This window comes from Strix aluco, chromosome 8, assembly GCF_031877795.1.
Source record: "Strix aluco isolate bStrAlu1 chromosome 8, bStrAlu1.hap1, whole genome shotgun sequence".
NCBI classification, from domain to species: Eukaryota; Metazoa; Chordata; class Aves; order Strigiformes; family Strigidae; genus Strix; species Strix aluco.
The window spans coordinates 13,850,327-13,863,738 of NC_133938.1; the positions used below are offsets into that span (position 1 = coordinate 13,850,327).

The following is a 13,412-nucleotide window of genomic DNA, read 5'->3' on the forward strand; positions in this document are numbered from 1 at the left end:
CAACTTTACTTTTCATGTACAAGGTTCACTTTCTTACAGGGTGAATAATCAAATGTTGCTGACATTATTAAAACAAATGCCAATATGAAGATACTCTTTCATCATATAACATAAACACAATTTACTCCATGCAACTCATTAGTCTTACCACATTCCTAATCATGCAGAAAAAGTGCTTTAAAGTGCATGTAGTAACAGTACCTCAGGAAATTTTTGCACTTTGCAGAATTTCACTCCATTTCTTAACCTAAGGAAAGAAGAAAAACAAACCAAAACATAACAACCAATACTTAGATCTGAAAAAGTTTTATTTTCTTGTGCTACATCAGCAAAAGTCTAAGCTGAACGTTACATTAGTAAACCCCAAATATTTCTGGAATGTAGGCTAGACAGAGTAGCCAAAATGATACAAACAATGACACTTTAGAAGAAAAAACAATGTGTACTGGTGAAAAATTCAGAGCAGCAAGTGAATATAATCAAGATCCATCTAGCTAACAGTTTCTCTTAGCAGAAAGAAAAGAACTTTATGTTTCATGAAAGCTGATTATTCAGCAAAAGAGAAAAAAGAAAACAACTAAGTTTATTTTTAAGAAACTAGCTACAGCAGATCACCAGTTATATAGCAAGGAATAACACTCCCTTTCCATAAAGGGCTTTGAGCAGTCTTCAGACCACTTCTGTTTCTTGGTTCTTTAGTATTTAAAGCCATAGTTTGTTTATTTTTAACACACTGAAGTGACCTAGTGCATATCAATGAAAACCTGCTAGTAATATAGAGGGCTAAAAGCTCTTATTTTATCCATCAAAAAAAATCAGAAAGTCTAAAATTGTAAGGAACATGAAAAAGAGTTAAGTACATTTGGTTTGCAGTATGGTACGGTGAGTCAGTGCTTCCTGACTCCTGCACCTTTGTAATACTAAATTTCTGACAGCCAGAACACAAGGTAGTATCAAAAGATTAATAGTACTGTGACATATTCAACAGAAATAAATGCCCCTTGAATAACAGAAGCATTAAAGCACTCAAATTAGACAAGTTAAAACAAAGGTAAAAGCCAGCTTACTTTTTACACCTTCCACAGCTATACATGTTATCACCTGCAAATATCAAGAAGAAAACCAGCCATTATTCTCTAAATCCAACTAGTTATCCTTCAAGCACATATATTTGATATATAAAAGTTTCAAGGGAATTCAGGTTGCATTCAATATTTAAGCCATAAGAGTGCTGACATAGCAACTAAACAGAAAGGTTCTCAGGTTTTATGCTTTCAACTATGAAGCAATACAGCATAATCTGAAGAGACGATGCTATATAATTCAAAAGGGAAATAATTCACTAAGTCCAAATTAAGGTTGTGAGAATGAGTATTAATATAGCAGGTTTTGAAATTTTTATGTACTTTCAGTTAATACCATTTCATTAAACCAAATTCAGATTGACATTTCTAAAGCTACTTTCATGGGCATTTCTTGCCTCAAATATTCAGTTGAGTGAGAAGCTTACCTTTTTGAAATGAATGATCCCGTAAGAGCAAGGAGTGACTGTATTACAGTAACAGGTGGCCTTTGCTTAATTGTGTGAAGTTAAGAAGATATTAATCATCTTATTGCGATAGGAGGAAAAAAAAACAGAAGAGATGTTCATGTAATTAACCTCTTACCCTTGAGCTCATCTCTGGCGAAAAAGGCAGCAAGACAATCTTGTAAGGTTACAACTGGACCCCAAAACCAGCTAGGAACACATGAGACAACAAACCTGAAACATCATTGACAGAAAAGAAAGAAAACCAACAAATGTTCTGCCAGAAGAGCAGAAACTGGAATTTCAGGATAGATAAGTAAATAAAACAAGGTAAATATTAGTTACCTTTTGAAATATTCCATAAAAAAAGCTATCCATCCCTGGGGGGCATATGCTTCTCCACATGACCCTGCTTTGACTAGAGATGTCTGATGACTTGCAGAATGGAGTTTAGCAAGATCTTCCTTACCTGGAATAGGCAAGGACAGATCCTGAAAGGTCTCCAGGGTTACAGACAGCTAAAGAAGAAAACAAATGAAACAAAATAAGAGTTAACCTTTAAGAGAAACAGCAATTAAACTGAATTCTGTAAAGTTCACCCATAACTACTAAGTCACTCTGCAGCTGAAAATTCTACTAGGTAGCAAAATAACTATGAATAAGGAAATGTAAGAATTCATTTTCTAAAAAAGAGGAAGAAAAAAAAATTTAGAGAGAAGTTGCAGATTGTTATCACTGAAGCTTTTTTTAAATGTGTTATTAATTAATTGTTGTCTTCCTACTAGTCATACAAAGCACTATGATTTTTGCCTCAGGCTCCTGTTATACAAACTAGTTTCAGAAAGCTTCAGCCCATTGTTTTGTCAGTATTTGACATTATCTTGACCTGATGTAACTGGAGCTGCTGCAAAAGACATCCAACTGGGCATTTTCTTTCTCCCATGCTGGATTTAGTGATCACAGCTGCAGAGTAAAACATCAAGCAAACTTTAAAAATTCTTATTTGTTTTTTGAACTTGCTCACCAGATTACCCTGAGGTCTCTGCATTCTTAGATCTAAAACAAGGGAAGCAGTAAGGGCATGCAATTGCATCAGGGTTAGGTTTAAACCTTACATTAAGAAACTTGTCCCCAATGCAAAGATTTGGATATTTTGCTTTGATACTGAAGCTTTGAATACTATTGCTTTGAAACTGAAGTGGTCCGACTAGACATATTTAGATAATTGACTTTTTTAAAATGATCACGTGTGCTGTTCTAAGTAATTTTATGAGCAAATAGTAGAGAAAAAAAAAAATCAACTGTTCTGAGTTGTACCACATCTTGCAATAGAGGACAATTTAAGAAAGTAGTTAATGATTCATATCACCTGTAAAAGTAAGTGTCTTCACTTGGATTTTCTGAAAGACAGGAGTTTTCTTATCCTTAATCTACCTAATAAGACTGTTATAGCAGTATGATTAGACTACTGTCTTTTACTTTTCTTTGTAACATTGTCTACCTGAGAACTTACAATAGGAGGTATGCATTAGGATATTCAGAACATTACTAAAAACTAATCATATTTAACTGAAGTTGAAGAACAAGCCTCTTTCTCCATCCTTGCTGTCCGATTCTCAAAATGTTATTTTTCAGCTCTGAGTAAATATCCAGCTCAATGAATGCAAGCTAGTCTAAACACAATGTGCTGGTAGTAGCTGCTATTACTATTTAAGTAAACAAGTATGAAACAACCTGCTACAAAAGAATAAAGTTACCAGAGTGTGACTGTATTCATAAAGCTGTTAGTATTTGTACTGGGGCGGGGGAGGGGAAAAAAAAAAAATAAATTAAAAGCTAGAACTTCCCCTCGTTACTCACCCGATCACAAGTCAAGCACTGTACTGAGCTTATTATAGTCCCATCAAATATATCAGAGATAACACTCCTGTACTTCTTGCGCTTCTTCCTTTTCGGTGATGATACAGTTGAAACTATAAAGTGACAAAAATAAAATGCTGAAAGTAAATCAAGATACAGCGCATTCCAATTTCCTTCAGCTTTGCATAATATAATTAGAGATCACACATATTTAGGATCAAATTATGAGCCAAGCCCTGTTTTCTATTTATTGAGTATTTCTTAGAAATTACACAACCAGATTACTGCTAGTACCAGGCAATTCACATAGGTTCCTCAAGCAGTTTATGGGGGCCAAACACCAGAAACTTTTGCCTCTGTTTAAGTAAAACTCAAACTGCCAGTCTTGAAATCTACAGCCTACTGCTACAAGATTCATCTTGGCAGGAATCCCCAAAGGCATAAATTTAAAAAGGCACATTCTATCTGGCATTTAATTTGATTACATCTTTGCAGGAAGTTTTAACCGTGTTGGGCTGAAGAGCTCATACAAAAGCTTACTGTATGACAGCACTGATGACAGTTGGCTGAAGTAGGCTAAATGTACTTCTAGAGTCCAGCCTAGCAGCGGCTTATTAAAAAAAATCTGAAGCCCCAAGCCAGTAACATGCGCTCCCCACCCAAACCCACTACTAATTAGGTAAACACACCAGAGCAGTCTCTTGGGCTCTGTAGATTACTGGAATGGTAGGCTAAAATGAAGACCACAAAACCTCTTCTGGAGTCAGTATATCACCCAAAAGATGAGTCAAAAGTCTTGTAGGAGTCAAAGGCAAACTCTGCCAAAATGCTGACAGCCAGTAACGAAATAGGCAGTGAAACATGGAAATAATTACAGTGAGAAGGAAACCGAATTACTCCAATAAATCTTTCACACAGAACACAACCTCCTTTGTACATGAAGAGTTTGCCCATAAGCAGTACTCTTGTCTTTTTACCATCCAGTAGCGTTATATTGTCTCTGTATCATCCCATACCTAGAAAGATGTCTAAAATAATAAAAAAGTCTGAACTCCAAAGTATCTCCAGCAGAAAGAATGGCCACTAGAAGTAATCTGAAAAACCCACTTTTTCGCAATGCATCAGATATATTTTATTTATTATGGATGCAAACTGCATCATAGAGCCTCTTGCCCAGAATTCTCTAAGGTTCCTTCCAATCACTTATTTTGTCACTAAACAGCTTTAAAATGGTTCTGAAGTCTTTATTGATCAGTGATATGGAGGATGTGCTGTATTTATCCACGCTAACAAACAGCAGGAAGAAGTGGAAGATACTGACAAGCAGGGGCATCTTAAGGTTGTGGCACCTGACATACTCCATGTACTTTCAACAAGGGGGAAATTAAAAAGGCGGCAATAGGTGTGTTGTAATTAGGTATTAGTCCCCAGACACAAGTCTTAGCACACTAGGGAATTTCCCTAGTATTATAGGGAATTAAAAAACCAACAACTTGAGAGCTTGCAAATGGCTGCCACACTATTCCCCTTGTCAGTTCTACTGCATACATATCTGTTTCCTCAATACTCAGTAAAGACGACCAAAGTTAAATTATTAAGAAGTGACAAAAATCAGTAATCTACATAGGAAGAGACCTTTGGATATTATCTGGTATAGTCTGTTCAAAGCCGCTCTAGTTGAACTTTGGAATATCCATCTTCAAGAATCTCAGGGTACCTTTGGGCTCCCATCCCTGTTCCAGTATTCAGCCACTCATTGGAAAGATTTTTTTCCCTTCCATTTAATAGAAATTTACTTTGTGCAACTTGCTTCCATTTCTATTTGCTGCATGGCTTCAAGCAAAGTCTGGCTCTGCCTTCTCTATAACCACCCATAATGCTGATGACAGCAACAGTTCTCCTCTAGCCTTTCATTCTCCAGACTGAACAAACCCAGCTCTCTCAGCCTCTCCTTGTACATGACAGGCTCCAGCCACCTAATACCTCTTCTGATAGACTCGCTTCAGCTTATCTAAAACCCTCCTGTAATAGTGAAGCCAAAACTGGAGACAGAGTACAGATGCAGTGTCAAAACTGCTGAACAAATGAACCAAGGAGGTCAATGATTTAAGTCCCTTAAATCGTTGTCATTTGACATCAGTGCTAAAGCATTAAAAGGGTAACATTAATGCTTACAGAACTTATCCCGGACAGCCTGTTGAATAAAAGAGGATCACAATATTAAAGTTGTGGGAGTTTTTTGGTTTGGTTTAATGCTAGCCTTAAATACATGTTCCACAAAACAAGCTTTTATTAAAATAGTCTGCTATTACAAAAATAAGGGAAAAAATATTTATATATTGTTCCCTGTGCCCTAAAGCTGCACTGTCTTATATCTAAAGGCAGTAAAAGTCTAAACACTCTGGATGCTGATAAACACATCATTCTGTGGAAGGTGCCAAAAGAAATACTCTACACCACAGACAGTAACAACCAGAAAGCATCTAGCATTTACAAGTCTATCTACAGCACAAGTACACATGGCTCCTTAAACCTTAACAGACTAAAATGTGGACTTACGGAACTTCTGCTGAAGATTCAATGTGCTTGTTCTCTGGAAAGCATTACCTTTAAGGGGGGTACTAAGTTCTCACATGTTTCCCCTCTCACCAAACCAGTGCAGTTGAGAAAGTTGCCTAAAAATGTTATTCCATCCTCCCAAAGCAGAGGCAAATACTATTCACACGTCAAAAGAATCAGAATTTTACAGAAGGGAGTCTTACCATATGTCCAGCTTAGATAATGCTCACTGTCCCCACTAGGGATAGGGCATAAAGAAACCCAAAACCTTAAAAACAACACTGCATTGCTGCGCAAGACACAAGAAACACCACTATTAAAACTGTAATGCAGAGCAATTCAGCACCAGGAGGAAGAAAATAAAGGGCCTATACCTTTTTTGTGGACTGGTGCCAGCGAAGAGCATGATGAGAATGATTTTGGAGGACTGTTTGATAAGCGTGTGTTCATCCCTTCATTTGATGATGGGGTGTGGGCTGCAGATATATCATTCATGTGGACATCACTGATGTACTCTGTAATTAATATCTGCATTATTTCATAACTTCTACCCAAAAAAAATTTACTGCCAAATGAACAGACACAATGCTTATGTCATTTATTTAACCACACTGTCAGGTCACTGAACATCTAGGAATGAAGCACCATTTCAATTCCCATAGCTTTTAAGTTAAGAACAAAACCAAAAAACCTCACTCTTCTGGGTTATTTGAAATCTTACCCACTACAGATCTTTAGCTTTTCAAACGAATTCAAACTGAATTCAGAACACCTAAACTGAAAAAATAAACTGAGAAGGTGCATTGTTCACAAGTGAATCCACCTACGCTACTCAGCCTATATCTCTTTACTGTATTCTACAACTCACTTGAATTCACATAGATATTCTGGCTAAGAATTTGACTATTTCAAATGCACATTAGTAAAGTACTACCTGAGAATCTGCTGTGTATCTGTACTTTGACAGTTCCTTGATTATTTAAAAATTCAGTAGTCTCTGAAGTAGTGTTTGTGTCTTTTTCCAAGTCTTCCATAGAATTTGCTCGTTTAAGCTTGTTGCTTGATATTTTTTCTTTCTGCCAGTCTTTGGATGTGATTGAGTTGTTATCATCATCCTGAATTAACATGGTTGTCTCCGCAGGATCCTCTAAGACAGGTTTGAAAATAGCATCATTTTCTGTTTTATCACAGGTACCACAGGATTCACAGGGCTGAAAGCCTACATCTGACTGACTCTTGTCTTCTTCCATACTCTCTTCAACACTCATAGGCTGGGCATCTTCCAGTTCTACAACTGGTTCTTTAAGTTCTTCATGAAGCAAATCCATAAGACAACGCAAAAATTCTTGTGCATCCTAGAATTTTAAACAAGTTTTACAATATTATTCCATTCTATTTGGAAGACACTAAAATCTATCAGGAAAAGATACAGATAACTGAAGCAAAAGTTACAGCTGGCTGTTAAAGAATAAGGTAAGCTCCTCTGTCCCAGGTCCAATGTTCAAAAGAAATTTCATTTCCATACTACATATTTGTTTCCTGCATCCATTTCTTGCATGTCACAAGTAATCTTATCATACAAGTTTCATCCAAAACACTTTGAATCCCAAAAAGTTTCTATCAACACCTTGAACAAAAATACTGCCATAGCTTACACAAATGATAGATGTAGCTCAAGCAACTACCAACAGTATGGTCAGACTCCAGCTTTGCTGGTAATGGAATGTTTTAGGGACAGTTTTTTAAAACCTTATGCAGCATCTTCAGCAAAGCAACCAGAGCCTTGCTTTCACTGGGTATGGAAGTACTTTATTAAAAAATATTATGATGTACTTAGCCCATCTTTCCAATTGCATCATACTGTCAACAAGATTTTAATCATTCTTCTCAAGCCCAGACAAGATTCCTCAACTATCAGTGTTCCCACAATGAGCTGTCGAGTATTACAACCCATGTTTGGAAGTATCTTAAAAGCCACTAAATTTCAACAATCCACACAGTAGCTTTAGAGAATTAGAGAATATATAATAAAGCAAGCATGGGAGAAAACAATAGCCTCTTCTTGCCAACTACTACTGTTTCTATTTTCTTCTATTTTCCTTTTTGTATTTTGGTTGTTCATAATAGTAATTTTTGCTGCTCAACATTCCCATCCATCACAGCAATTACTTATTAAGCTCACAACTGCTGACTAGAAAACACTCTTTTTCTTAAAATCTACAACTATCAGATTTGAGGTTTGGGTAATGAAAAAAATCTAATATGCCTATTTGCTGGTATTCCCTTTACATAAAAAAAAAAGAAGACGCAAACCTTAAGACACAGATTAACTGATAAACATTCTTCACTGAGCAAAAGAATTCCTTTTTCTCCCTGAAGATGGGACATGGCTGCCCAACTTGTGAGACTGGGCAATAGGAGAGTGTTGGTTATGAAAGACCTGCTTTGTTTTAATTGTTGCCATGAAAACTACTAAACATACAACTGAAGTGTGATCCAGGAAGAACCTAAAAAGGTTTTCATTAAGTGTTGCTCTGCATGGAAAAAGACATTATCATCAGTGTTCAAAGCTGTGAGAAGCAAGTTTCCATACAGTTTCTTTTTGGTTATCAAGACTGATTTTCTACTTTTCCAGAAATTCATGTGGCTATTCAGAAATTCATGAGTAAATTAAAAAACATTGAGATTACTATTTAAACATTTACTTTACAGCTACATACAGCATTTGAACATTAAATCATATGTTCTAATCCTCCAGTCCACAAATATGAAACATGTTAACTGAAGCAGCAAAATTCCTTTGAATAACACCAGATTCCTGGAAGATATTAGTAAGCTTTTCTAATTACAGCGTTTAAATTTTTTCTCCAGCACAGAAGCTTTTAATAAAGTACTGCAAACTGTATGAATGCAACAAGATCCTGTATGAAGGATCAACTGAAGAATGCCTTTACTACATAATAATCCATGCTTATTTAATAAATTACCAACTTAACAGTTCCCACAACACCACTTATGAAACACATGGCAGTGGAGTTTTTTTTCAAAGACACTAAATGAAAATTGGATACTGCATATTTAATTTTTTAAAAAACATAACTGGTGGATGAATATTAAAAAAATCTATTACATTCTTTTTTATCTTTGAACATCTTTATTTTTGTTTTCTGGGACTGCTCAAATATTAGCAGCCTTATTTGACAGAAAGGAAAAGTTTTAGATATGTATTATTTTAATTTTCCTGAAAAATGGTAAAAGGAATTAGTCTCAGAAGTTGAAGGCCTTTCAAGTATTTGATACAAACATACATAAAACCTGACTTAACTGTTAATGGCTCCATTTCAGATGATCTATATTTGAAGCATATAAACTAAAGTTTATATTGCATTTGCTTTAAACAAATAAAGGAAGCATGGTATCTTAAGCATTAGATTTAAAAATAAGAGATGACTTTATGGCTTAGGCAGAGTTAAAAGACATCAGAAAGTTTTACCTGTTGAGAGTAGCCTCGAAATGTTGGATTAACAGTTTTAATTCCTTGAAATAAACCCGTAGGAACAACAGAACCAGGCCTAAAGAAAAAAAGTTTTAAATATATAACTATACATAAAAAAGCAAGCATTTAAGTGGAATCTTCTATCTTTACTGGGATCATAATTTTACCTGCAAGTCAGCTATAACACATCTAACACCAATAATATTCATCTTAACCAAACATAATATTGGTATTGAATTATTAACTATATAATTTTTTTAAAATCTGTCATCCAACAGAAATAGAGACTGTATCAGGCCTTTTATGCCACATTTCTTGTCAGAGAATCAGATGACGAATCAGATGTACTCTTGGCACTGTGCACAATTACGTTTTTTTTACCTTTATACTTATATTTTGAAGTATTTTCTTAGACAGAGATAACAGAAATTCCATATAAGGAAGTAAGAGAAACTGACAAAACATTGATACAGAATGACCGACACAGAGAGAATAAAGTAGTTAAACATTTTAGATTTATTTCTGGCAGATATAAACTTAGTTTTAAAAGCTTAATGCTACTTTGTATAACGTTTATCATCTATTTCTTGTCAGATCTTCCTTACTACAATTTACATCAATTATTTTTCCTATCTTTGGTAGATATGGAAAAAGAACAGCTTATAAGGAGTGTTTAAATCCTGTACATTAGTCTTTTCTTCCTTATTTTTAAGAGTAATTCTGTGATACACACAAAATAAAAATTAGAAACCTAGGACAGATTAATGCATCCCTTCATGACTCTGGAGTTTATTTATAATCGTTTTATCACCAAAATTATGCAATACCTGCTTTTGTGCCAGAGTTCTGTCATCAGCTTGAGGTAACTTTTACAAATTGCCGGTTTCTTATCTGTTCGGGCTAAGCCTCCGCAGTCAAGAAAAAAGTGCGTCAAAGGTGGGCTGATTAAAAGAAAATAGTATTTTTTCAGATTGTTAAAATACAAGAGGAAACCCCATTTCATACAAGATTATTAAAAAAAATAGTATTTCTATTATGTAATTGAACAATTCCATTTCCTACATCCTTAAATGCCGCAACCAAACATCTCCTTGTAGGATAACTTCAGCAGTACAGCAACACTGCTCCTCAAACATATCCTGACATTTGTTAAAGCACCACCATTGTCTGATGGGATTAAAACTTAAGGCAATTGCTATTAGCCATCACAGAAGTACTCATGTACCCCTACAGCAACAATCACCAGAAGCCTAGTCCTTAAGTAGCATCTTAGGTCTTCTTTTCTCTAGAATCCAATAGTGCCACATGATGTTTATTGATAAATAATTTATACTTAAATGATTATGTTTACTTCATGCAGTGTTGTCAACTCATATGCTCTTTCACTTCTCTCCCTTCAGTCTCCCTTTTGAAGTCACAATCCGTCATATGGATTGGACCTATTTTCACCCAAGAAAGCAGATATCCTAACATACATGCAAAATTTAGCATTTCTCAACAGAATCATTTCCTCATGATTAGATGCCTTGTCCACTTCCTTACCTTCTAGAGAGATTTGCCTCAGTTCTCCTCTCCCTCAACAAAGGATCTCAGTGACTTCTATTCAGCCCTGTATCCTGTCTTGGGTTGCAGCCAAAAGCAGATGCATACAGCAAGCATATATGATATATGCTCAAGTACTGTCCCCACCTAACCATTTCTAGTGCAAGAAACTTTAGAATTGGATAGTGGTTTTATCTCTTCAACTTCTGTAGGTTTCTCCTTCGTGAAGTTGTCTGGTATCCCCATGCGAGGACAAGATTTTCTATTCTAGCCATTCCTAGGATGATTTAGCATAGAACGTCCCAGATGCATTGTTTGTAAGGACTGAATTTGGACCTTTTGATTTTAACATGTCTCTTTTTTTCATTAGAGTTTATTCTTATTCATTTCCTTTGAGAAAAAAACAACGCACAAATTTAATAACTTTTATCAGATTTTTCTTCTAATTCCTAGAACTGCATATTTTTTTATTTAGGACAGTGAGGAATTAGAATGAAATAGGGAAAAACCTGAGTAGCCTGTATACCATAATACTTTTTTTTTTTCTCCTATCAGTGACAGAATTGTTTGTAGTATATAAGACAGATTTAACAAATATATGTCTTCTTCCATGGTAGCGCAGACCTACAAAGTCCTCAAGTCCATCTTGAGAAAATGCATGTATAAGCAAATAAAAAATTACATTTACAATCATTTTGCTTACCAGTTGGAAAGAGCTTGCAAAGCTGCATTCATGTAACAAGTGTTTCCAATATTTTTTAATCCTGTTAGACCTGAAAAACAGAATGAATAGTCTGTTATTCCAATAGTCTATTAATCCGATACAAGACATATTAAGGAAAATACTTCATAGAAAATATGTACTAATTAAAATACTTATGTAACACTTCTGATGCCAATTATAATGCAGAGTTGTAACTAAAAGAAACATAGGACTCCTAAAGGAGTACTAATCCAACTAGAAGTAGTAATTAAGTGTTTTGATTTTGGCTGACTAAAACACTTGAGACAAGTAGACTGTATTTTATCTTACTAACTGTTGATGTTTTATGACAGCTGTAGATTGTAATTTAAAAAATTATTATCAATATTTGTTTTACTTGATCTTAAAGATTTACCTGCTCAGTTAAATTGTTGCTATGCTGCATCCATAACCGTTAATATTACCAAAAGATTCTCAAGGAAGATTTTACTCTTCTGTCTCAAGTTCATGCTAGTAGTCAGATTACGGTGAACACTCAAAATCTACTCAGCATGTGATTATCCCAGAATCAAAATTATAATTACGATCAGTCTTTTTCTATGTCAATTATATGCCCTTATTTTTATGGACAGACCACTCAGTTTAGACTTCCCCACAGATTTTATTTTGAAGCCCAGATTGTTTACTAGCTTTGCAGACATCCACCTATAGTTTTTCCACATGCATAAGTTACAATTAACATATATTCTTTCAGTGATTATGGAGTTATGAAAAACACTCTCTAAATATTTGAGGAGAGGCTATTTAAACAAGTAGTAATTATCATAGTATCCCAATTAAAAATAATAATCTGAAACATTTGCTATTCTTAGTGTTAAATTAATGAAGTAATTAATTTCAACGTAAAATTGCTTTTGTATGAGAAAATGGTAACATTTATAAGCAAACAATCAAGACGACCAGAAAACTTTAAATATTCAGCAATCAACACCATTAGCTCTATGCAATCCTTGAAGTATAACTACGCCAATCATTTTAGTCTGTGACAGAAAAATAAAAATTAAGAACATCCTTTTACTTCTAAAAAAGTTTGTTTACTTCAGTTGAATTTTCTAATACACAGAACTCAGAACTTTATTTTTAACAGGTTTTTCTGTCTCTCTGAATGGAAATAAAGTCCTGCTTCCCACATCTGAACCTGCACTCTGCCCTTCCAATTTCTGCTACAGAAAAGGACGATCATTCTTACTGAAATTGGCAAGTAAGAACAGTCATAGATTTTTTAAGTATTTTTTTTTAATTTTATTTTTTTAACAGCAGAAAATATATCAGGAAGATACTCTCACTGCACTTTTCCAGCCTGCAGTGTTGCAAATGAAGTTTTTGAATAGACTTTATTTTCTTGCAAAGATATATTCTAATGTTTGCTTCATCAAAAGCATTTCAAAAGAAATTTTAAGAACAAAGTTCTTAAAATTTTAAGAAACAAAATTAAGAAATTTTAAGAACAAAGGAGCTAAAGAAGTTTTTCCTTTAACTTTGAGAAGCATATTAACACAGTCACATCAATATTACTGGAAACTTTAATGCAATTCTACTTGTATATTACTTCTATACAACTTACATTCCCAAAAATATGAACAGGACAAGAAGATATACAAATGCACACATTGGCAAGAGAAACTAACTGGGAATAAAACACATGGTTTAATGATTTAAGGGCA

General features: G+C 34.7%; 1 protein-coding gene across 7 annotated transcripts in view; it reads right to left on the reverse strand.

The window, feature by feature from the left end:
• Positions 1 to 13,412, reverse strand: part of USP33 (ubiquitin specific peptidase 33) — a 44,242-nt gene that overhangs the window by 15,385 nt on the left and 15,445 nt on the right. For 5 of the 7 annotated variants that reach the window (XR_012624132.1, XM_074832313.1, XM_074832312.1 and 2 more), the window contains exons 8-17: positions 11,689 to 11,758; positions 10,271 to 10,384; positions 9,441 to 9,519; positions 6,882 to 7,302; positions 6,322 to 6,462; positions 3,389 to 3,501; positions 1,874 to 2,046; positions 1,668 to 1,771; positions 1,068 to 1,101; positions 202 to 247 (exon numbers count right to left, since the gene is read on the reverse strand). Coding sequence is in view for 6 of the 7 variants with exons in the window: in XM_074832313.1 (XP_074688414.1) it covers positions 202 to 247; positions 1,068 to 1,101; positions 1,668 to 1,771; positions 1,874 to 2,046; positions 3,389 to 3,501; positions 6,322 to 6,462; positions 6,882 to 7,302; positions 9,441 to 9,519; positions 10,271 to 10,384; positions 11,689 to 11,758 (1,295 nt within the window). In the remaining variant the exon portion in view is untranslated. The remainder of the gene's footprint in view (positions 1 to 201; positions 248 to 1,067; positions 1,102 to 1,667; positions 1,772 to 1,873; positions 2,047 to 3,388; positions 3,502 to 6,321; positions 6,463 to 6,881; positions 7,303 to 9,440; positions 9,520 to 10,270; positions 10,385 to 11,688; positions 11,759 to 13,412) is intronic. The other 2 variants (XM_074832317.1, XM_074832316.1) reach the window with 2 other exon arrangements.